Here is a 23,810-nt window from a genome sequence, read left to right as displayed (position 1 = left end):
CAGACGGGTACCCAGGCTAGCTCTAACTGACTGACACCCAGGCTAGCCCTGACAGACTGGTACCCAGGCTAGCTCTGAGAGACTGGTACCCAGGCTAGCTCTGACAGACTGGTACCCAGGCTAGCTCTAACAGACTGGTACCCAAGCTAGATCTAACTGACTGACACCCAGGCTAGCCCTGACAGACTGGTACCCAGGCTAGCTCTGACAGACTGGCACCCAGGCTAGCTCTGACGGACTGGTACCCAGGCTAGCTCTGACTGACTGGTACCCTGATATTTTCTGCTGGTTGACTGATCCAGATGTCAGGTCTGACCAGGGAGGGGATGACTATCCTAAATGGCAACCTATATGTATTCCCTATTTAGTGCACTATGGGCCCTGGTAAAAAATAGTGCAATATATACACAATATATACACAATATATACACAATATATACACTCATAGAACAAAGGGTTCCAAAAGAGTTCTTCGGCTGTCTCCAGGAGAATCCTTTTTGGTTCCTGCTAGAATTATTTTGGGTTCCATGTAAAACTCTCTGTGGAAAGAGTTCTCGGCTGTTTCCAGAAGAATCCTTTTTGGTTCCTGGTAGAATCATTTTGGGTTCCATGTAAACCCCTCTGTGGAAAGAGTTCTATAGGAACCCAAAATTGTTCTACTTGGAACCAAACGCGTTCTACCTGGAACCAACAAGGGTTCTTCAAAGGGTTCTCCTATGGTGATTGTAGAGAATATGAGCCATGTAGGATGCAGGTACTGTTCTGTTAAACAGACTACCTTCACTAGAGAGTCAGTCACTAAAGATATTACTCAGCAGCTCTAAATACAAGTTGCCGTTAGGCACAGATCCAGGATCAGTCTACCTTCTCCAAACCTAACCATAACCATCAGAGGTGGGAAACCCCAAAATTGACCTTAGATCAATGCCTCTAGGGGCAACATCATCCTAGACCATTTATGAGAAGTGCTCACTTTGTCTGGAATTGACTCAGCAGTGGGTGTTTTTAACTGTTATAGGTTATTCAATAAGACAGTAATAGCACCAGAGTAAGTGGCAGCGATTTAGTCTTAGGATAAAGCAACGTTGGTGAAATGGATCGATTTTTATAATCACAGGGAGTAACTCATTTTTATACCTCTCCGACATTCTCAAAGAGGCCTATTTGTTAAGCTAGAATTCTTGTTCTATCCAAAGGGATGAATTCATGTAATATGAGGGAGTGAGAGATGGACGGATAATTAAGTAGAATAGAGAGTGTTGTTGTTGCCAGGCACCTCGCCCAGTGGGTGGATGGATCTACTGCTGCTGAAAGACAAAAGAGTGAGAAAAACTCTTTACGGTAGTCATGGAAACATGGGCCATTCCATAGTACACTATTAGCATGGACCTAGTTCTTATTCCAGTGTTGATTAAAGCGTGTCCAGCAGCAGTCACCGTTTATGAGTGGATGACAAACAAGAGCAGACATAAAGATGACAGCACTCTATGTCTCAGCCTGACATCTGGGTACCGCTTCTCTCTGCTTCTGACTGTGTGTTATCGGTGACCGGGGTTTTGCTTTCTCTCTAACCTCCTCTCTCTTTTCTCCTTTTTGGTCTTTGGACTACATTGAAACCCTCCAACGAACCTCTTCCTTACCAATCCTTCAATCCACTTCCCTCTCCTCTCTTCTCTCTCCTCTCTTCTCTCTCCTCTCTTCTCTCTCCTCTCTTCTCTCTCCTCTCTTCTCTCTCCTCTTTTCCCTCTCCTCTCTTCCCTCTCCTCTCTTCTCTCTCCTCTCTTCTCTCTCCTCTCTTCCCTCTCCTCTCTTCCCTCTCCTCTCTTCTCTCTCCTCTCTTCCCTCTCCTCTCTTCTCTCTCCTCTCTTCTCTCCTCTCTCCTCTCTTCTCTCTTCTCTCTCCTCTCTCCCCTCTCCTCTCTTCTCTCTCCGCTCTTCTCTCTCCTCTCTTCTCTCTCCTCTCTTCCCTCTCCTCTCTACTCTCTCCTCTCTTCCCTCCTCTCTTCCCTCTCCTCTCTTCTCTCTCCTCTCTTCTCTCTCCTCTCTTCCCTCTCCTCTCTTCTCTCTCCTCTCTTCCCTCTCTTCCCTCTCCTCTCTTCCCTCTCCTCTCTTCTCTCTCATCTCTTCCCTCTCCTCTCTTCTCTCTCCTCTCTTCTCTCTCCTCTCTTCTCTCTCCTCTCTTCTCTCTCCTCTCTTCCCTCTCCTCTCTTCTCTCTCCTCTCTTCTCTCTCCTCTCTTCCCTCTCCTCTCTTCCCTCTCCTCTCTTCTCTCTTCCCTCTCCTCTCTTCCCTCTCCTCTCTTCTCTATCCTCTCTTCTCTCTCCTCTCTTCTCTCTCCTCTCTTCTCTCTCCTCTCTTCCCTCTCTTCTCTCTCCTCTCTTCTCTCTTCTCTCTCCTCTCTTCTCTCTTCTCTCTCCTCTCTCCCCTCTCCTCTCTTCTCTCTCCGCTCTTCTCTCTCCTCTCTTCTCTCTCCTCTCTTCCCTCTCCTCTCTTCTCTCTCCTCTCTTCCCTCCTCTCTTCCCTCTCCTCTCTTCTCTCTCCTCTCTTCTCTCTCCTCTCTTCCCTCTCCTCTCTTCTCTCTCCTCTCTTCCCTCTCTTCCCTCTCCTCTCTTCTCTCTCCTCTCTTCCCTCTCCTCTCTTCTCTCTCCTCTCTTCTTTCTCCTCTCCTCTCTTCCCTCTCCTCTCTTCTCTCTCCTCTCTTCCCTCTCCTCTCTTCCCTCTCCTCTCTTCTCTCTCCTCTCTTCTTTCTCCTCTCCTCTCTTCCCTCTCCTCTCTTCTATCTCCTCTCTTTCCTCTCCTCTCTTCTCTCTCCTCTCTTCCCTCTCCTCTATTCCCTCTCCTCTCTTCTCTCTCCTCTCTTCTCTCTCCTCTCTTCTATCTCCTCTCTTTCCTCTCCTCTCTTCTCTCTCCTCTCTTCCCTCTCCTCTCTTCCCTCTCCTCTCTTCTCTCTCCTCTCTTCTCTCTCCTCTCTTCTCTCTCCTCTCTTCCCTCTCCTCTCTTCCCTCTCCTCTCTTCCCTCTCCTCTCTCTCCTCTCTTCTCTCTCCTCTCTTCCCTCTCCTCTCTTCTCTCTCCTCTCTTCCCTCTCCTGTCTTCCCTCTCCTATCTTCCCTCTCCTCTCTTCTCTCTCCTCTCTTCTCTCTCCTCTCTTCTCTCTCCTCTCTCCCCTCTCCTCTCTTCTCTATCCTCTCTTCCCTCTCCTCTCTTCTCTCTCCTCTCTTCTTTATCCTCTCTTCCCTCTCCTCTCTTCTCTCTCCTCTCTTCCCTCTCCTCTCTTCTCTCTCCTCTCTTCTCTCTCCTCTCTTCCCTCTCCTCTCTTCTCTCTCCTCTCTTCTCTCTCCTCTCTTCTCTCTCCTCTCTTCCCTCTCCTCTCTTCCCTCTCCTCTCTTCCCTCTCCTCTCTCTCCTCTCTTCTCTCTCCTCTCTTCCCTCTCCTCTCTTCTCTCTCCTCTCTTCCCTCTCCTGTCTTCCCTCTCCTATCTTCCCTCTCCTCTCTTCTCTCTCCTCTCTTCTCTCTCCTCTCTTCTCTCTCCTCTCTCCCCTCTCCTCTCTTCTCTATCCTCTCTTCCCTCTCCTCTCTTCTCTCTCCTCTCTTCTTTATCCTCTCTTCCCTCTCCTCTCTTCTCTCTCCTCTCTTCCCTCTCCTCTCTTCTCTCTCCTCTCTTCTCTCTCCTCTCTTCCCTCTCCTCTCTTCTCTCTCCTCTCTTCTCTCTCCTCTCTTCTCTCTCCTCTCTACCCTCTCTTCTCTTCTCTCTCCTCTCTTCCCTCTCCTCTCTCTCCTCTCTTCTCTCTCCTCTCTTCCCTCTCCTCTCTTCCCTCTCCTCTCTTCTCTCTCTTCTCTTCTCGCTCCTCTCTTCTCTCTCCTCTCTTCTCTCTCCTCTCTTCCCTCTCCTCTCTTCTCTCTCCTCTCTTCCCTCTCCTCTCTTCTCTCTCCTCTCTTCCCTCTCCTCTCTTCTCTCTCCTCTCTTCTATTTCCTCTCTTCCCTCTCCTCTCTTCCGCAATTTTCCTGTGAATACTATCCCTTTGACCCATATATCTATACCTTGCTTTCTCTCCCCTCCCTCTCTATCAATGTCATCCCTCTCTATCTCTCTCTACCCCTCTCTATCTCTGATCTCCCTACCTACCCTTTGTCCCTTTTCCTGTCCCTCCCTGGTGTCCGTCCTGTCTGTCCAGCCTTCTACAGCGCAGCACCCCTCACCTCAGCAGGCATCATCCCCATCATGCAGTCTCTGTGTCCCGACGGCCAGAGGGACGAATTTGGCTTCCTGCAGTACAAGAACTCCACGTGAGTCACATAGTCAGTCAGTCCTAGCTGTCCTTCCTCTCCCCCTCTCTCTCACACACTCTGTCTGTCTGTCTGTCTGTCTGGCAATTGAATCTCTCTGTTGATGTGTGGGACCTCCTAATGGGAGAGGGCTGCCATTGTGTCTTTGAACTATACCCTATACCTCTCTCTCTCTCTTTTGTCCCTCTCACCTGTCTTCTCCCTCTCTCGCTTTGTCCCTTCCTTTCACTCGCTCGACTCTCTCTCTCCCCCCTACTGCCCCTCCCTCTCCCCCTTCTCCCCCCTCCCCCAGTGTGACCCAGTTGTTGGAGCGGATCAGTGATGTGGTGTTACAGAACCACCTGCTCACAGCAGACAGGCCAGGAATGGGCCAGGAGCTGGAGTCCCTGCAACAACACCTGGAGAGACTCACCACGCCCACAGGGCCCTCCTCGCTGGACAACGGCTTCAACACCAGCCAAGGTATGTGTGTCAGTTTGTGTCAGACTGGAGTCATAACATTTTGAACCTTAATAGATGTGAAGGTGGATTTTTTTCAATACAACATATAATGGTTCAACGTCAGTGGAGGCTGGTGACTTGAGGAGGAACGGAGACTAATGGTATACGTAGGTGTTGGCCGACACAGACGGCAATGCTTGTTTGAAAAATCATCTAAAACAAATGATAGTAACCCCAACATTTTTATTAAGGAATGGGACAAGGCCAGTTTGTCTAAGGGAATGGTAGTGTGCAGGACAGGCTCATCATACCAGCAGTGGTCAACCTTGCTCCACTGATCCCTGATCTACTCAGATAGCAGACTTCTATTCCAGCCCAGAAATAGCACACTTGATTATCAGGTGTGTTATTACTGGGCTGAAACAGAACCCTGCACACCCAACAGACCTCTAGCAGGGTTGACCAGCTCCAGTTGGAAAAGGTTTATACAATTTGTGTGACGTTTAACTTTAATTTTGTATACAACATTTGTTAATAATATAGGTACACATACAGTATAATCCATGGCATATAGGATATACATAGGATATATATATATGTATATATATATACACCCTTAGTCTCAGTCTTAGGACATTCATTGGCACCTCTCTCTTCATCTGCAAACAGGCTTTCAAAGCTTTCCATATTTGAGGACAGAACACATCAAAGAAACAGGCTTCATTATATTTAAATTATACAGGACTGAATATTATGTTTGCTATTATCTCTCTGTCCTCAAAGTTTTCCCTTCTAGGTACTGGAACTGCAAAATATTTTGATATTGTCCTCCCATCAAATGACCGGCCCTGTTCAGTAGCCTACCTTCTCCTTTTACTGTTAGTCCCCTCTTCATGGCTGTTACAAATGCATTTGGTGACTGTCTTTTTAATTTACAATGATTACATCAAGATAGATAGCTAAAAGGAAATGATCTAGCTGATGATATTTATTTCGCTTGGCTAAACAGTGTGTAAGGTTAGCTAGCTAGCAGCTCAGTTGAGTTAGCCTACAACGTGACCTAGCTAGCTAGCGAACTTCTGGGTGAAACGTTGCACATTTAAACAAGGGGAACATTCATCAGTGTGTTGTGGGTATCTTATCTTTATTGAATGAGTTTATTTTTATACCCAGCAGCTGCAAGTTATTGAATGAGTTATACACTGTTTTTGATAGAGTGCTGTGTCATCTCTACTGGAGAAGCAGTTCAGTATATTCTCTGTGGTTGTGCTGAATGATTCTACCCCTGCAGGGTTCACCGTGGCCAGTATGCTGAAGAACCAGTCTGTGTTCCGGCAGTTTCTGGTCAGGAATCTGTCTCTCCCCAATAACACGGCCAGCCTTCTGCTCTCCACTCCTGTCAACCTCAAAGAGGTCTGTGCTCCTGTCACACGCATGCACGCACACAAGCAGATACACACATATTCACACACACACACACACACACACACACACACACACACACACACACTGTACCTCCCCAGTCCCCATCAACCCCCTGGGGAGTGTTTTATTATAGAGTAATGATGTTTTTTTTGTTGCGCATTTAAATTCCAATGTTTTCACATGACTGATGAACAATTAAGTAACAAACAATGTCAGTATAGCCTGCCAAACCTGAATCTTTCCTCTTGGTTATATTTCAATTTAGATAACACATTTTTGACATCTAAACTAGAACACCCGATCGTCAAAATTTCAGATTTGACAAAGACCTGTGTGTGTGTGTGTGTGTGTGTGTGTGTGTGTGTGTGTGTGTGTGTGTGTGTGTGTGTGTGTGTGTGTGTGTGAATGCGTGTGTGTGTGTGTGTGCATCCTGTTCTCTGAGTGTCCTCTCTCCCCCTGCTGAACTGTAGGTCTTCAACATGATATTTGGCCTGTACCCCAGAGCTGGAGGGGGGAGTAGTCATGCTTCAGGAGGGGCAAAAGAGACCGCACAAACCCCTGCAGAGAAGAGCCTTCAACTGGAAGTAGGATGCTAATTGGAAATATTACATTGAATGTAATTGATCTGAGTGGGTGTATTAGTTCTGCAGTAATCCCTGTACTATCCTCCCTTCAGGAGAAGCTTCTGGGAGCCATGCATCGTCTGGACGGAGGACTGATCCACAAAGCTTTACGAGACCCAACCAAAGCAGCCCATCGGCAGGGCCTACTCAAACTCATGTCTCAGGCATTAGGCCTAGCAGAAGGAGAGGCAGGCCAGAGATACGATCCCCAGGGACTGAAGGAGATGGAGGTACACTACCTGATATATTCTCCTATATCTGAATCATCCTCCTTTTCTTTCCTCCTTCCTCCTGTCTTTTTTTATATTGAATCACTGACCTTTATTGTACAGGAATACCATTGAAATAAGTTATACTATATACTGTATGATGATGATGATGAGTATGAAGAAGATGATGATGACAATGAGGTGATGAGGATGATGATGATGATGATGAGGTTGATGAGGATGATGGTGATGACGATGATGATGATGATGATGATGATGATGATGATGATGAAATGTATATGCTGTTGATTGTAAAAATATTAAAAAAAATCCCCCTCGAAGGATGTTCTCCTGACTGGTGCCATGTTGGAAATGCTTACTTGTGGGGAGGATGGGACTGGTGAGCTGAGCAAGATCCTATTGGTTCCTGAGAAGCAGCAGTCCCTGCTCCAGGCCTATCGCAGCACAGTGTGTGGTGGCGGGGAGGGACAGAGGACTGAGCGCTTTGGAGAGATGAGCCAGGAGCTGAGAGAACAGATAGACACACAGAGCCTCGTTGACAAGGTACAGTACTGAGAGACCAGATAGAGCCTCGTTGACAAGGTACAGTACTGAGAGACCAGATAGAGCCTCTTTGACAAGGTACAGTACTGAGAGACCAGATAGAGCCTCATTGACAAGGTACAGTACTGAGAGACCAGATAGAGCCTCATTGACAAGGTACAGTACTGAGAGACCAGATAGAGCCTCTTTGACAAGGTACAGTACTGAGAGACCAGATAGAGCCTCATTGACAAGGTACAGTACTGAGAGACCAGATAGAGCCTCGTTGACAAGGTACAGTACTGAGAGACCAGATAGAGCCTCGTTGACAAGGTACAGTACTGAGAGACCAGATAGAGCCTCTTTGACAAGGTACAGTACTGAGAGACCAAATAGAGCCTCATTGACAAGGTACAGTACTGAGAGACCAGATAGAGCCTCGTTGACAAGGTACAGTACTGAGAGACCAGATAGAGCCTCGTTGACAAGGTACAGTACTGAGAGACCAGATAGAGCCTCGTTGACAAGGTACAGTACTGAGAGACCAGATAGAGCCTCTTTGACAAGGTACAGTACTGAGAGACCAGATAGAGCCTCATTGACAAGGTACAGTACTGAGAGACCAGATAGAGCCTCGTTGACAAGGTACAGTACTGAGAGACCAGATAGAGCCTCATTGACAAGGTACAGTACTGAGAGACAATGGCTAGGGCCCAAATTGCACCCTATTCCCTATTCAGTGCCCTACTTTTGAACTGAGCCCTATGGTTCCTGGTCAAATGAAGTGCACTGAATAGAGAATAGGGTGCACACTCAAAGGCTGCCTTGAACTGGGAATCACCATGCTGAGCAGGGCCGGACTACCGCATTTGGCACCGACTTCCGTGCCCTTCTGGGGACCTCCGGGGACCTCCGGGAACCTCCGGCACATTTTGCCATGGTGCAGAGAGAAAAATGTGCAGTATTATAACGCTATTCTACACATTTTGCCATGAGGCTGGGAGAAGGTCGGGGGCCCCGTGGCACCTGCTCTGCATGCCCGTTCAGTAATCTGGCCCTGATGGCGAAGTGCTTTTCACTCATCAAACACAAATAAATACTGTAAACACTGTGGAGTGTGGAATGGCAGACAGTCCATAACTCCTCAGTATATCTATGTACTCTACAGCACTCATTCTCCTCTCTTCCTATGATTCTTCTCTTCTTTCACACTCTCTCTCTCTCTCTCTCTCTCTCTCTCTCTCTCTCTCTCTCTCTCTCTCTCTCTCTCTCCCTCTCTCTCTCTCTCTCTCTCGCTCTCTCTCTCCCACTCCCTTTCTTGCTCTCCACACCAGCTGCGTCTGGAGAAGGTCAACTTCTCAGCTCCTCTGTCCCAGTCCCACCTGGGTGCTCTGCTGAAAGACCTGGCTGACGTGGAGAGGCTCGTCAGGGACGTAGACCTGCTGTCAGGCCTGGCTCGCCTGCTCCCTAAGGGGGCCTGTGCTGGGGGTCATACGGCCCTTGGGGCCCCTGCCAACACCACCACCTCCTGGGCCCGCAACGCCACTACTTGGGGGCCCAACACCACTGAGACCCCTGGGGAGGAGGGAGGAGAGGAGGAGGGTGGAGGACGAGAGAAAGAGAAAGGGAAAGAGAATCCTCATTCACAGTTTTCTGCTTTTGTACAGCTGTGGGCAGGGCTGCAGCCTATTCTGTGTGGGAACGATAGGTGTGTGTCTTCGTAATGGGATCATTTCTGTGCTGTTGTTCTTTGACTTGAGATCAACCTGAGTGCCAGTTGAGATCAACCTGAGTGCCAGTCTGTTTGTTCTATTATGCCAATCCCCTGTCACTTACTGTCATGACAGCAGTGGAATGGCTGGAGCACAAACAGATCCGGGACCAGGCTAGAGATCTACAGGGTTATGCAGGCTTTTGTTCCAGCCGTATAAGAACACCCCAGTTCAACTAAACACGAACGTAATGTTTGGAATTGATGAGGTGTGTTAGAGCTGGGCTGGCACCAGGGTAGGGAAACCCTGTGCTCTATACCTATGCTGTAAAGGCTAAAGTTGTTGATTTCTGTCTTCTGTCTATCTCCAGGATCATTGAGCCTGAAGCTTTGAAGCAGGGGAATATGAGCTCTCTGGGTTTCACCAGTAAAGAACAGCGCAATCTGGGTTTACTCGTGCATCTGATGACTACAAATCCCAAGATCCTCTACTCTCCCGTTGGCTCACAGGTGGACAAAGTCATTCAGAAGGCAAGTACATCATCATGTTCTTTCAGACTCTGTCATCTGTATCATTATAATGCATATGTACAGTCCAGTCAAAAGTTTGGACACACCTACTCATTCAAGGGTTTTACTTTATTTTTTACTATTTCCTACATTGTAGAATAATAGTGAAGACAGAACTATGAAATAACACACATGGAATCATGTAATTATCAGAATATATATAATATTTGAGATTTTTTCAAAGTAGCCACCCTGTGCCTTGATGACAGCTTTGCACACTCTTGGTATTCTCTCAACCAGCTTCACCTGGAATGCTTTCCATCAGTCTTGAAGGAGTTCCCACATATACTGAGCACTTGTTGGCTTCTTTTCCTTCACTCTGCGGTCCAACTCATCCCAAACCATCTCAATTGGGTTGAGGTCAGGTGATTGTGGATGCCAGGCCATCTGATGCAGCACTCTATAACTCTCCTTCTTGGTCAAATAGCCCTTACACAGCCTGGAAGTGTGTGGGGTCATTGTCCTGTTGAAAAACAAATGATAGTCCCACTAAGCGCAAACCAAATTGCTGCAGAATGTTGTAGTAGCCATGCTGGTTATGTGTGCCTTGAATTCTAAATAAATCAGACAGTGTCACCAGCAAAGCATCCACACACCATCACACTTCCTCCTCCATGCTTCATGGTGGGAACCCCACATGCGGAGATCATCAATTCACCTACCCTGCGTCTCACAAAGACACAGTGGTTGGAACCAAAAATCTCAAATTTGGAGTCCAAAGGACAGATCTCCATTGCTTGTGTTTCTTGGCCCAAGCAAGTCTCTTTTTCTTATTGGTGTCCTTTAGTGGTGGAGTTTTTGCAGCAATTCGACCATGAAGGCTAGATTCACGTGGTCTCCTCTCAACAGTTGATGTTGAGATGTGTCTGTTACTTGAACTCTGTGAAGCATTTATTTGGGCAGCAATTTCTGAGGCTATTAACTCTAATGAACTTTTCCTCTGCAGCAGAGGTAACTCTGGGTCTTCCTTTCCTGTGGCGGTCCTCATGAGAGCCAGTTTCATCATAGCGCTTGATGGTTTTTGCGAACGCACTTGAAGAAGCTTCTTGAAGTTCTTGAAATGTTCCTCATTGACTGACCTTCATGTCTTAAAGTAATAATGGACTGTCGTTTCTCTTAGCTTATTTGAGATGTTCTTGCTATAATATGGACTTGGTATTTTACCAAATAGGGCTATCTTCTGTATACCTTGTCACAACACAACCGATTGGCTCAAACGCATTAAGAAGGAAAACAATTCCACAAATTAACTTTTAAGAAGGCACAGCTATTCATTGAAATGCATTCCAGGTGACTTATGAAGCTGGTTGAGAGAATGCCAAGAGTGTGCAAAGCTGTCATCAAAGCAAAGAGTGGCTACTTTTAATACTTTTTTGTTTACTACATGTTTCCATGTGTATTTTTTCATAGTTTTGATGTCTTCACTATTATTCCACAATATAGAAAATAGTACAAATAAAATGATGAGTAAAAATTAGTAGGTGTGTCCAAACTTTTGACTGATACTGTATGTATACAGTGACTGGTGCCTCCTATGCTGTGTCCTCTGCGATAGAGTTGTTCCGATGTCATTTTTGCATTGCTGGGTTAAACATTAGCAGGATATACAGCTATATATTGTCTATTTTAATTTCATAAAGAATAAATGAAAATGACTATGAAATGCATATGTATGCAAGATGGAAATCATGTGTTTGGTGTATTTGATACCAATCCACTAATTCCGCTCCAGCCATTACCACAAGCCCGTCCTCCCTAATTTAGGTTCCACCAACCTCCTGGGATTGAGACTCATATTAAGAAGAAAAGGGAACGTGGTCTTTAGTGGGAACCCCAAAGTCATTTATCAGACACTTTTAGACTCTCAGCGTATTGAGAACATGTTGTGAATTCATTAGAAACCCCATGGTCATTTGTTTCCCAGCCTAAACACATTAACCATTCAACTGCATGTTCTGTATATTGGTTTAGAGCACGATGTGTAGGAAGTCAATGAGCTGCTAGATTAATCATGCTCCTCCCCAGTCCCCGGAGGTCTCCTATACCACAACATATGCACAACTGGCCATTGATTCTGTTTCTCTGTACATCCCACTAGTTACCACAGGCTTGTTATTGGCAGACAGTTGATTTCTTATCTTAGCAAGTGGACTGGAGGATGGAGGCTGAGAAATTATTAAAACTAGAGACGGAGGGAGAGGGGCAGGGAGTGGAGAGAGTGGCCACAGAAAGGACTCAACAGAAAAGTAACAACGGTTGAAAGGATGTGGATAGAGTAACTGGATACAGTGATGGGACTGGGATAGCTCTGGTCCAGGGTGTTAGCTGAGAAAACCTAGTGCCAGCAAGCCACACGTAACTCCTTGGACCAGAGCTAGGACTTGCACAGCTTCTGTGTTGATGGTGACATGTGCTATTGCTTGCTGTCTGTGTAGGCAAATGAGACATTTGCGTTTGTGGGGAACGTGACTCACTACGCCAGGGTGTGGCTCAACATCTCTGCCCAGCTCAGGACCTACCTGGAGGAGGGCAAGCTGCACCACCAGCTGGCCTGGCTGCAGCTGGTAACACACAGTAATAACTTAATAAGATAACGCATACACATAATACTAAATATTTATTGTCCCCCACACAGTACATTTATGCAGTCCTTATCTTGCCTGATAAGCCCATATGTACACATACTGTAACATAAACACAAACACAACTTCTGATGTCCTCCTCTTCTTAGTTGACCTCTAACCTGCGTGGTCACCCGGAGCTGCTGAACGGGACGGACAGTGACCTGTTGCGTGGGCTGCTGGATGGCAACTACACCCTGTCCAACACCTCCACCCTGCTGGAGCAGCTGGACACCATTGACAACGCAGCATGCGGCTGGACACACTTCATGTCCAAGGTCAGTGTTCAGGAGATGAGCCGTTGGTTGTGTCCCAAATGCCACCCTATTTCCAAAACAATTCACTACTTTTGGTCAGAGCCAAGAGGGATCTGTACAGTATATAAGCAAATAGGATGGCATTTCAGACACAGCCTGTATATAGGCAGGAGGTACCATAAACATGGGTGGTCTGATTCAGACTGACAAAGGAAGAGCGATAGAACTTAAGTACATTGATCCAGTCCCACAGACAGCGGGCGTACAGTAATATGAGCATTGAGAATCAGTACCACACAGCACGCAAAGCTCCATTCAATGCTCAGTCCCAGGAGACATCCCAAATGGCACCCTAACTTTTAACCAGAGTCCATAGGGCAAGGACTAGTGTTACCAGTGTTAGAGATATAGACGGTTCCTGTGCTCTTGGCAGTTGGCACTGTGGCAGACCTGGGATCCAACCTCTCCAACCTGTGTGTGTATTTCAGAAGGGTTGGGAACAAGGCAAGAGATTAATTTTCCTTTGACTGCAATGACAATAGATTAATAACGTTTTTTTGTTGTCTTTTTCTACTTCTCTTGTTCCAGGTCAGTGTGGATATCTTCAAGGGTTTCCCTGATGAAGACAGCATCGTCAACTATACCCTGAACCAAGCCTACCACGATAACATCTCAGTGTTTGCCAGTGAGTACTGTACAGTAAATACTGAATAGGAGAGACGACTCTATTTCATCATAAGTTATGAAAACGTAATTGTCCATTCCATTTTACAAAAGGGAAATGTGTCTTTGGCACTCTGGCTTAACAGTGAAAACAGATAATAGATAATGGCCAGGGGCAGGGGTCAGATGGGTATTACTGAAAGGGCGGCAGCTGTGACATGCAGATAGCGTCCAGTCTGAAAATAAATGTCATATTATGAGGAAGTCATGTGAAATATATACTGTAGCTATATCACTGTAATAGAATGTCCCCCTCGCTCTCTTCCAGGTGTGACATTATGAGGAAGTCATGTGAAATATATACTGTAGCTATATCACTGTAATAGAATGTCCCCCTCGCTCTCTTCCAGGTGTGACATTATGAGGAAGTCATGTGAAATATATACTGTAGCTATATCACTGTAATATAATGTCCCCCTCCCTCTCTTCCAGGTGTGACATTATAAGGAAGTAATGTGAAATATATACTGTAGCTATATCACTGTAATAGAATGTCCCCCTCCCTCTCTTCCAGGTGTGACATTATGAGGAAGTCATGTGAAATATATACTGTAGCTATATCACTGTAATAGAATGTCCCCCTCCCTCTCTTCCAGGTGTGACATTATGAGGAAGTCATGTGAAATATATACTGTAGCTATATCACTGTAATAGAATGTCCCCCTCCCTCTCTTCCAGGTGTGACATTATGAGGAAGTCATGTGAAATATATACTGTAGCTATATCACTGTAATAGAATGTCCCTCTCGCTCTCTTCCAGGTGTGACATTATGAGGAAGTCATGTGAAATATATACTGTAGCTATATCACTGTAATAGAATGTCCCCCTCCCTCTCTTCCAGGTGTGACATTATGAGGAAGTCATGTGAAATATATACTGTAGCTATATCACTGTAATAGAATGTCCCTCTCCCTCTCTTCCAGGTGTGATATTCCAGACCAACAGAGATGGCTCCCTGCCTCCTCATGTCCTCTATAAGATCAGACAGAACTCCAGCTTCACAGAGAAAACCAACGAGATCCGCCGGGCCTACTGGCGCCCGGGGCCCAACACGGGGGGAAAGTTCTACTTTCTCTATGGCTTTGTGTGGATCCAGGGTACGTGTCCAGAATCCTCCATCTTGACTACTGAAGGGTAAATGTAGACTGAAATGTTGCCAGCATGTTTCTGCTTTAGATTAATTTTGCCAACTTTAGCCAACACTAGACAACAATAGACAATTCTAGACAACTTCAGACAACTCTAGACAACACTAGACAACTCTAGACAACACTAGACAACAATAGACAATTCTAGACAACTTCAGACAACTCTAGACAACACTAGACAACTTTAGCCAACACTAGACAACAATAGACAATTCTAGACAACTTCAGACAACTCTAGACAACACTAGACAACTCTAGACAACACTAGACAATTAATTTAAACTCTAACCAATATTAGCCAACTCCAGACAACTATCTATCCACCAGTGTCTATCCAAGATGGCGTAGCAGTGCAGACGTGTTTTGTTCGTCCTCTCGTGTACTTTTGTATTTTTTCGTATTTTTTTGTATATATATATTTTATTTTCAATCTCTTCTCCATTTTAGTTCAATTATACCTTCCGGTAACCTGCCTCACCCAATGTGATACGGAACCGCTATTATTTTTAATTTTTAAACCTTATAGCAAGAACCACCTAGCCATCAGAAGCTAATCAGCTAATTAGCTACAAGCTTTTTAGTCATTGTTAGCCACTGCTAGTGGCCTTTACCTTCTGCACAGGTACCATTCCTTTTTTTAGCTTGGATAATACTCGCCAGCCTACCAGTAACGGACTGTCTCTCCACTACAACGTCGGATTCCTGCCGTAATCCCTGGACCATTCTCCTGATCTTCACAGCTAGCTAGCACCCACCAAGTTACCCAGTACCGAAGCTTTCCCTGAGGCCCACCTCCCGGCCTACTCAGTTGTTCACCTGGACTCCACCCAAACACGGCTAGAACACACTACTCCACCGGATCCTTGCCGTAAGCTCTGGACCTTGGCACCGGATCACCGCTGCTACCGAGTGGCTATAGTGGCTAACGCCACTGCCCCGAAGCTAGCACCAGTTAGCCGTGATTCAGGCGCATCTCCTGGATAGAAAACTAAACTACTACAACTACAATACCTCTTTCGCCATCTGGCTTGGATCCTTAGTCGACACGGCGCCCCGCCGCACCACCACAACTGGTATGCTGATAAATACTCCATCCGCTGTGCCTTCAACCGGCCTCTGTCGGACATCAGAGCAGACACGTCTACTAACCCCGGGGTACTAACTTTAAACGCCGTGTCGCCCGCGTGCTAGCATGGTAGCGACTACTCCGCGGCTTCCCTGTTCCATCTATTGCTGCCCCCTGGACCCTATGATCACTTGGCTACATAGCTGATACCCGCTGGACTGTCCATTAATCACGGTACACCATTCTGTTTATTTTTTTGTTTTGTTTATTTATTTTTTTGTGTGTTTTTTTGTTGTCTATCTGTCGGCCCCAGCCGCGAACTCAGGCTCTGTGTGTAGTTAACCAACCCTCTCTGCCCAGTCATCACCATTTTACCTGTTGTTGTTTTAGCTGATTAGCTGTTGTCTCACCCATTGTTGTCTTAGCTAGCTCTCCAAATCAACACCTATGATTACTTTATGCCTCGATGTATGTCTGTCTCTCTCATATGTCAATATGCCTTGTATACTGTTGTTTAGGTTAGTTATCATTGTTTTAGTTTACAATGGAGCCCCTAGTTCCACTCATTATACCTCTGATATCTCCTTTGTCCCACCTCCCACTCATGCAGTGACCTCACCCATTATAACCAGCTTATCCAGAGATACAACCTCTCTTATCATCACTCAGTGCCTGGGCTTACCTCCGCTGTACCCGCACCCCACCATACCCCTGTCTGCACATTATGCCCTGAATCTATTCTACCACGCCCAGAAATCTGCTCCTTTTATTCTTTGTCCCCAACGCTCTAGGCGACCAGTTTTGCCTTTAGCCGTACCCTCATCCTACTCCTCCTCTGTTCCTCGGGCGATGTGGAGGTAAACCCAAGCCCTGCGTGTCCCCAGGCACCCTTATTTATTGACTTCCGTGATCGAAAAAAACTTGTTTTCATGCATGTCAACATCAGAAGCCTTCTCCCTAAGTTTGTTTTACTCACTGCTTTAGCACACTCCTACCAACCCTGATGTCCTTGCCATGTCTGAATCCTGGCTTAGGAAGGCCACCAACAATTCTGAGATTTCCATACCCAGCTACATCATTTTCCGTCAAGATAGAACTGCCAAAGGGGGAGGAGTTGCAATCTACTGCAAAGATAGCCTGCAAAGGTCTGTCATACTTTCCAGGTCTATACCCAAACAGTTTGAACTTCTAATTTTAAAAATTAACCTCTCCAGAAATAAGTCTCTCACTGTTGCCACCGGCTATCGACCCCCCTCTGCTCCCAGCTGTGCCCTGGACACCATTTGTGAATTGATCGCCCCCCATCTAGCTTCAGATTTCGTTCTGTTAGGTGACCTAAACTGGGATATGCTTAACACCCCGGCAGTCCTACAATCTAAGCTAGATACCCTTAACCTTACACAAATCATCAAGGAACCCACCAGGTACAACCCTAAATTCGTAAACATGGGCACCCTCATAGACTTTATCCTGACCAACTTGCCTTCCAAATACACCTCTGCTGTTTTCAATCAGGATCTTGGCGATCACTGCCTCATTGCCTGTATCCGCAATGGGTCAAACGACCACTCCTCACCTCTGTCAAACGCTCCCTAAAACACTTCTGCGAGCAGGCCTTTCTAATCGACCTGGCCCGGGTATCCTGGAAGAATATTGACCTCATCCCGTCAGTCGAGGATGCCTGGTCATTCTTTGAAAGTAATTTCCTCACCATCTTAGTTAAGCATGCCCCTTTCAAAAAATGCAGAACTAAGAACAGATATAGCCCTTGGTTAACTCCAGGCCTGACTGCCCTTGACCATCACAAAAACATCCTGTGGCGGACTGCAATAGCATCACATAGTCCCCACGATATGCAACTGTTCAGGGAAGTCAGGAACCAATGGACGCAGTCAGTCAGGAAAGCAAAGGCTAGCTTTTTCAAGCAGAAATTTGCATCCTGTAGCTCTAACTCCAAAAGGTTTTGGGACACTGTAAAGTCCATGGAGAACAAGAGCACCTCCTCCCAATTGCCCACTGCACTGAGGCTAGGTAACACGGTCACCACTGATAAATCCATGATAATCGAAAATTTCAACAAGCATTTCTCAACGGCTGGCCATGCCTTCCTCCTGGCTACTCCAACCTCGGCCAACAGCTCCGCCTCCCCCGCAGCTACTCGCCCAAGCCTCTCCAGCTTCTCCTTCACCCAAATCCAGATAGCAGATGTTCTGAAAGAGCTGCAAAACCTAGACCCGTACAAATCAGCTGGGCTAGACAATCTGGACCCTCTCTTTCTAAAACTATCCACTGCCATTGTTGCAACCCCTATTACCAGCCTGTTCAACCTCTCTTTCGTATCGTCCAAGATTCCTAAAGATTGGAAAGCTGCCGCGGTCATCCCCCTCTTCAAAGGGGGTGGCACCCTAGACCCAAACTGTTACAGACCTATATCCATCTTGCCCTGCCTATCTAAAGTCTTTGAAAGCCAAGTTAATAAACAGATAAATGACCATTTCGAATCCCACCGTACCTTCTCCGCTGTGCAATCCGGCTTCCGAGCCGGTCACGGGTGCACCTCAGCCACGCTCAAGGTACTAAACGATATCATAACCGCCATCGATAAAAGACAGTACTGTGCAGCCGTCTTCATCGACCTGGCTAAGGCTTTCGACTCTGTCAATCACCGTATTCTTATCGGCTGACTCAATAGCCTTGGTTTCTCTAATGACTGCCTCGCCTGGTTCACCAACTACTTTGCAGACAGAGTTCAGTGTGTCAAATCGGAGGGCATGTTGTCCAGACCTCTGGCAGTCTCTATGGGGGTACCACAGGGTTAAATTCTCAGGCCAACTTTTTTCTCTGTATATATCAATGATGTCGCACTTGCTGCGGGCGATTCCCTGATCCACCTCTACGCAGACGATACCATTCTGTATACTTCTGGCCCTTCCTTGGACACTGTGCTAACTAACCTCCAAATGAGCTTCAATGCCATACAACACTCCTTCCGTGGCCTCCAACTGCTCTTAAACGCTAGTAAAACCAAATGCATGCTTTTCAACAGTTCGCTGCCCGCACCCGCCCCCCCGACTAGCATCACCATCCATCACCTGGATGGTTCCGACCTAGAATATGTGGACAACTATAAATACCTAGGTGTCTGGCTAGACTGTAAACTCTCCTTCCAGACTCATATTAAACATCTCCAATCCAAAATCAAATCTAGAATCGTCTTTCTATTTCGCAACAAAGCCTCCTTCACCTCCTTCACTAGTAAAACTGACTATCCTACCGATCCTCGACCTCTGCGATGTCATCTACAAAATTACTTCCAACACTCTACTCAGCATACTGGATGCAGTCTATCACAGTGCCATCCGTTTTGTTCCCAAATCACCTTATACCACCCACCACTGCGACCTGTATGCTCTAGTCGGCTGGCCCTCGCTACATATTCATCGCCAGACCCACTGGCTCCAGGTCATCTATAATTCTATGCTAGGTAAAGCTCTGCCTTATCTCAGTTCACTGGTCACGATAACAACACCCACCCACCCTTAGCACGCGCTCCAGCAGGTATATCTCACTGGTCATCCCCAAAGCCAACACCTCATTTGGCCGCCTTTCCTTCCAGTTCTCTGCTGCCAGTGACTGGAACGAATTGAAAAAAATTCTGAAGTTGGAGACTTTTATTTCCCTCACCAACTTTAAACATCAACTATCTGAGCAGCTAACCGATCGCTGCAGCTGTACATAGTCCATCTGTAAATAGCCCACCAATCTACCTACCTCATCCCCATACTGTTTTTATTTGATTTACTTTTCTGCTCTTTTGCACACCAGTATCACTACTTGCACATCATCATCTGCTCATTTATCACTCCAGTGTTAATCTGCTAAATTGTAATTATTCGCTACTATGGCCTATTTATTGCCTACCTCCTCATGCCTTTTGCACACACTGTATATAGACTTTATTTTTTTTCTACTGTGTCATTGACTTGTTTATTGTGTTATTGTCTTGTTTATTGTTTACTCCATGTGTAACTCTTTGTTGTTGTCTGTGTCACACTACTTTGCTTTATCTTGGCCAGGTTGCAGTTGCAAACGAGAACTTGTTCTCAACTAGCCTACCTGGTTAAATAAAGGTGAAATAAAATTAATTCAAAAAATAATAATTTGCATTAGCATCAGTATCAGAGCTACAAACTGTCAAGCCATTAATATCAACATCACAGCTACGAAGGATTTAGACAAAACAAAAACAGACTGGAACCTTCGCTAAATCAAATTAATTAATATGAGCAAAACTCTTATGTTTTTTACAGAATTTGAATGATGGTATTTTCAAATGTTGTTGAGATGTTGTTGTATTGTTGTTGTGTCGTTATTGTGTCATTGTTTTTCTTTCCTTGTTGTGTCGTTGTGTCGTTTTTGTATCGTTGTTGTGTTGTTGCTTGGTAAATTCAAGGCTGCACTTGTCTTTTCAGCGTTATCTGCACAATGGGAAAGTGTTAACAGGATATACATAGACTATAGACTCTAAATCAACTGCCTAAAGTGGGTTCACTGAGGACACAATTGTTGTGTCAAAAGTATTGTTTTGTTGCATTAAAGACCAAAATTGGTTAAAGAAAATTGTGATAAATTAAAAATATATACGCGTTTCATTTAAGGACCACAAAATTGACAGCTGTGCCATATAGATTGCAAAATAGTGGCAAGATATTTTCGATGTTCCGATTCCATGGCACATGGTTTATGAATTGACACGCAAAACGTTGAATTTTTCAATATAAATCATTATACCTAATTCTTGCAACCAATAGAATATTATATATATATGGGGGATACAACATTAACAGCTCTGCAGATTTTGCTGTGAGGAGGTAGAGTCATTAGATCATTTATTTTGGTACTGTCTATATGTAGCTCGTTTTTGGTCACAGGTCCAGGAATGGCTGAAGAATTGCAACATTTACCTGGAGCTAGCAAAAATGTTTATCTTCAATTTACAATCTGTAGAAACTATGAGAATATAAAGGGTCAGAACTTTTGTGAAGCATCCCAGCACAGTTGAAAAATATATGGCAAATAGAAATCCAAACGTATGTATAGGTATGTGTATATGTATGCATGCTTATGTGTGTCTGTGTGTATATATATATATATATATATATATATATATATATATATATATATATATATATATATTTACTCAAAAATATATGGGGGATTGAAATTATAATTACATTGATGGAAGCTACAATCTATCCACAATATTAAAGCTGATCAACCCCCTAAAAGAAAGGAATATTCACTTCAGGATCACCAGTTTACCACAGTTTACCACAATATATTATATATATATATATATATATATATATATATATATATATATATATATTGTGGTAAACTGGTGATCCTGAAGTGGGCACACCTGTGTGGGTGCCAACGCCAAGCTGCATATACAGCACTTTTTCTCAGAGATTCATCTTTTATTTACGAAGCAGGAGAGAAAAAGACAAGCTGCTTATTTGACACATAAAGTTAATACAAATAATGCATTGGAACTGACATGGCGGTCTGTTGAGTGTACTGTACATAGAGACATCCTGGGCTCACTGAGACAATACCATTGATTTAATCCAGAACAGATCGATTTTTACCTCTGTATTGTAAACCACACTGATTACCACATTGCATTGGGTAGTGTGGTTAGGATAGAACTTGATGGGACGGCTTATTCAGTGAGGTGTAGAGTGGCCCTGTCATCTCTGCTGCGTCTTGATGTGTGTACGTGTGTGTGTGTGTGTGTGTGTGTGTGTGTGTGTGTGTGTGTGTGTGTGTGTGTGTGTGTGTGTGTGTGTGTGTGTGTGTGTGTGTGTGTGTGTGCGCGTGTGTGCGTGTGTGTGTGTGTGTGTGCGTGTCTTCCTGTCTTCCTGCCTGTGTGTCCTCAGATATGATAGAGAGAGCCATCATTAACACGTTTGTGGGTCATGACGTGGTGGAGCCTGGGAACTATGTTCAGATGTTCCCCTACCCCTGCTACACCAGAGACGAGTAAGACCTGGAACTCTCTCTATACACCTCTCCTCTCTCTCACTTTCCGTTTTCCTTTAAAAACAATAACTGTTAATTGTATCACTTCTATTTTTATGTTACTTCTGAGATGATGACTTTGCATCGTCCACGTATATTAGGTAGATAGGTAAATAATGAAATATGTCACACATCTTCCTTTGGTAGCTACACTAGAGATGAGCAAGACATGTTACTGTATCTATTCTTTACTCTAATCATCTCTCTCAGACCCTGACTCTCATTTATGTCCATATCCTAACTTAAGATGCATAACTCTCACTGTTGAGATGCGTTTTACATTCAGCATCACTGCGTCAAGAGAAATATAGTATTATTTTTAACAGAAATATCTACATATATTTTGGGATGTTATGTATACCTGGAAATAATCAGAATTCATGTAAACATTGCAGTTTTGAAAACATAGCTTGTCCCCCAAAAAATAGTATCTTGACACAACTTACCCCGTATGGAGTAAGTTAAGCCTCCTACACATTTCTGTACTGAATTAAATATTACCACTACCCTTTTAAAACCATGTCTATCTTTATTTCCCAAACGCAATTCAACAGAATCACAACCACTTTTAGTCTTTTCATAATTTTAAGCATATTTTCCACTTTTAACATAGACCAGGCCCGTTGATGCCTCATATCCCGGTGATAATGCCTAGCATTACGCCTGTGAAGAAAACACTTACATTTGTTCAACTTGACATTGGCTCATCCATTGTCTCAACATACCCCAAGGAAAACATTTTGACTACACTGTAAACAAAATATCTAGCTGTTTCAACTAAATGTTATTAAGTACCTGATTACACAGACTTCTTTTGTTTACTCAACCTTTCGGCAAAAGTATTACTGTTACGTCCTGACCATAGAGAGTCTTTATTTTCTATGGTAGAGTAGGTCAGGGCGTGACTGGGGGGGTTTATCTAGTTTATTATTTCTATGTGGGGTTCTAGGTTTGTTTTTCTATGTTGGTGATTGTGTATGATTCCCAATTAGAGGCAGCTGGTAATCGTTGTCTCTAATTGGGGATCATATTTAATAGCTGTTTTTCCCACCTGTGTTTATGGGATATTGTTTTGAGTTGGTGCACGCAGCATCTCCTTAGTCACGGTTCATTGGTCGTTTATTGTTTATTGTTTGTTTTGCTAAGTTTCACTTTATAATAAATGATGTGGAACTCAACATTCGCTGCGCCTTGGTCCGTCTCTACAAACGAACGTGACAATTACCTGAACTTAACATTATGAGTTGGCCCAACATGAGAAAACGTAGGCACAAATTCTGTAAACTTCAAATAATGTGTTTGCTCAAATAGTCTCATATGTTCATTCAACTATAAAATATTATTACTTTCCTAAAAAAGGTCTGTGGAACTAGTTACACACACAGAGCTTTTAACATACAATGTTTTTAACAGACATATTTGACACACATTGACATACATTGTGCATGTTCAATTATTTTATACAGTAATTCATATTTACTCACCTGGGATTTAATCTCATAACCTCTTGGTGCAAAGCATTTTAATCATCCTGATACGCTACCATGTCTGTGTCAATAACTGATTTCACCTGTATTGCTACTGTCGTGGAAATTCACCACTAAGGATTCAAACTCAAAGTAAATGAATCAATCTTTGTTATCACGGCCGGAGAGGTTCACTAACTCAATATAAGCCTGATGAAACTCTGAAAATGACTGTTCCCTTTTCAGTCCCTTTATACTGCTACACAAGCAAGTCATATAAGCATGGTTGATTCCTGCATGAGACTAACTGATACCACACCAGGCTTCTTAACTTGAAACTGAGATATTGTATCACTATTTCTAGTTCCCAGAGTAATGTTCTGGTTGTACTGTCAAATTACTTATCAGTGATAGTGTGGTTTACTCCTTTGTGTAGTCAATCCATCACTCGCATGAACCCAACCCAGTCCATTGTACATTGTCACATGAACCCAACCCAGTCCATTGTACATTGTCACATGAACCCAACCCAGTTCATTGTACATTGTCACATGAACCCAACCCAGTCCATTGTACATTGTCACATGAACCCAACCCAGTCCATTGTACATTGTCACATGAACCCAACCCAGTCCATT

General features: G+C 44.6%; 1 protein-coding gene across 2 annotated transcripts in view; it reads left to right on the top strand.

The window, feature by feature from the left end:
• LOC110536359 (ATP-binding cassette sub-family A member 2) overlaps window positions 1-23,810 on the top strand; it is a 129,674-nt gene that overhangs the window by 58,742 nt on the left and 47,122 nt on the right. For both annotated transcript variants that reach the window (XM_090189155.1, XM_036936262.2), the window contains exons 3-15: window positions 4,173-4,284; window positions 4,577-4,746; window positions 6,017-6,138; window positions 6,621-6,734; window positions 6,827-7,003; window positions 7,325-7,546; window positions 8,860-9,233; window positions 9,608-9,767; window positions 12,242-12,370; window positions 12,538-12,705; window positions 13,273-13,369; window positions 14,332-14,505; window positions 21,565-21,667. In XM_090189155.1, coding sequence (XP_090045281.1) covers window positions 4,173-4,284; window positions 4,577-4,746; window positions 6,017-6,138; window positions 6,621-6,734; window positions 6,827-7,003; window positions 7,325-7,546; window positions 8,860-9,233; window positions 9,608-9,767; window positions 12,242-12,370; window positions 12,538-12,705; window positions 13,273-13,369; window positions 14,332-14,505; window positions 21,565-21,667 — 2,122 coding nt within the window. The remainder of the gene's footprint in view (window positions 1-4,172; window positions 4,285-4,576; window positions 4,747-6,016; window positions 6,139-6,620; window positions 6,735-6,826; window positions 7,004-7,324; window positions 7,547-8,859; window positions 9,234-9,607; window positions 9,768-12,241; window positions 12,371-12,537; window positions 12,706-13,272; window positions 13,370-14,331; window positions 14,506-21,564; window positions 21,668-23,810) is intronic.

Source organism: Oncorhynchus mykiss, chromosome 11 (assembly GCF_057628025.1).
Source record: "Oncorhynchus mykiss isolate SJ-2025 chromosome 11, ASM5762802v1, whole genome shotgun sequence".
Taxonomy (NCBI): Eukaryota; Metazoa; Chordata; class Actinopteri; order Salmoniformes; family Salmonidae; genus Oncorhynchus; species Oncorhynchus mykiss.
The sequence above is the reverse complement of the archived record's forward strand: the minus strand, read 5'-3'. Positions and strand labels throughout refer to the sequence as shown.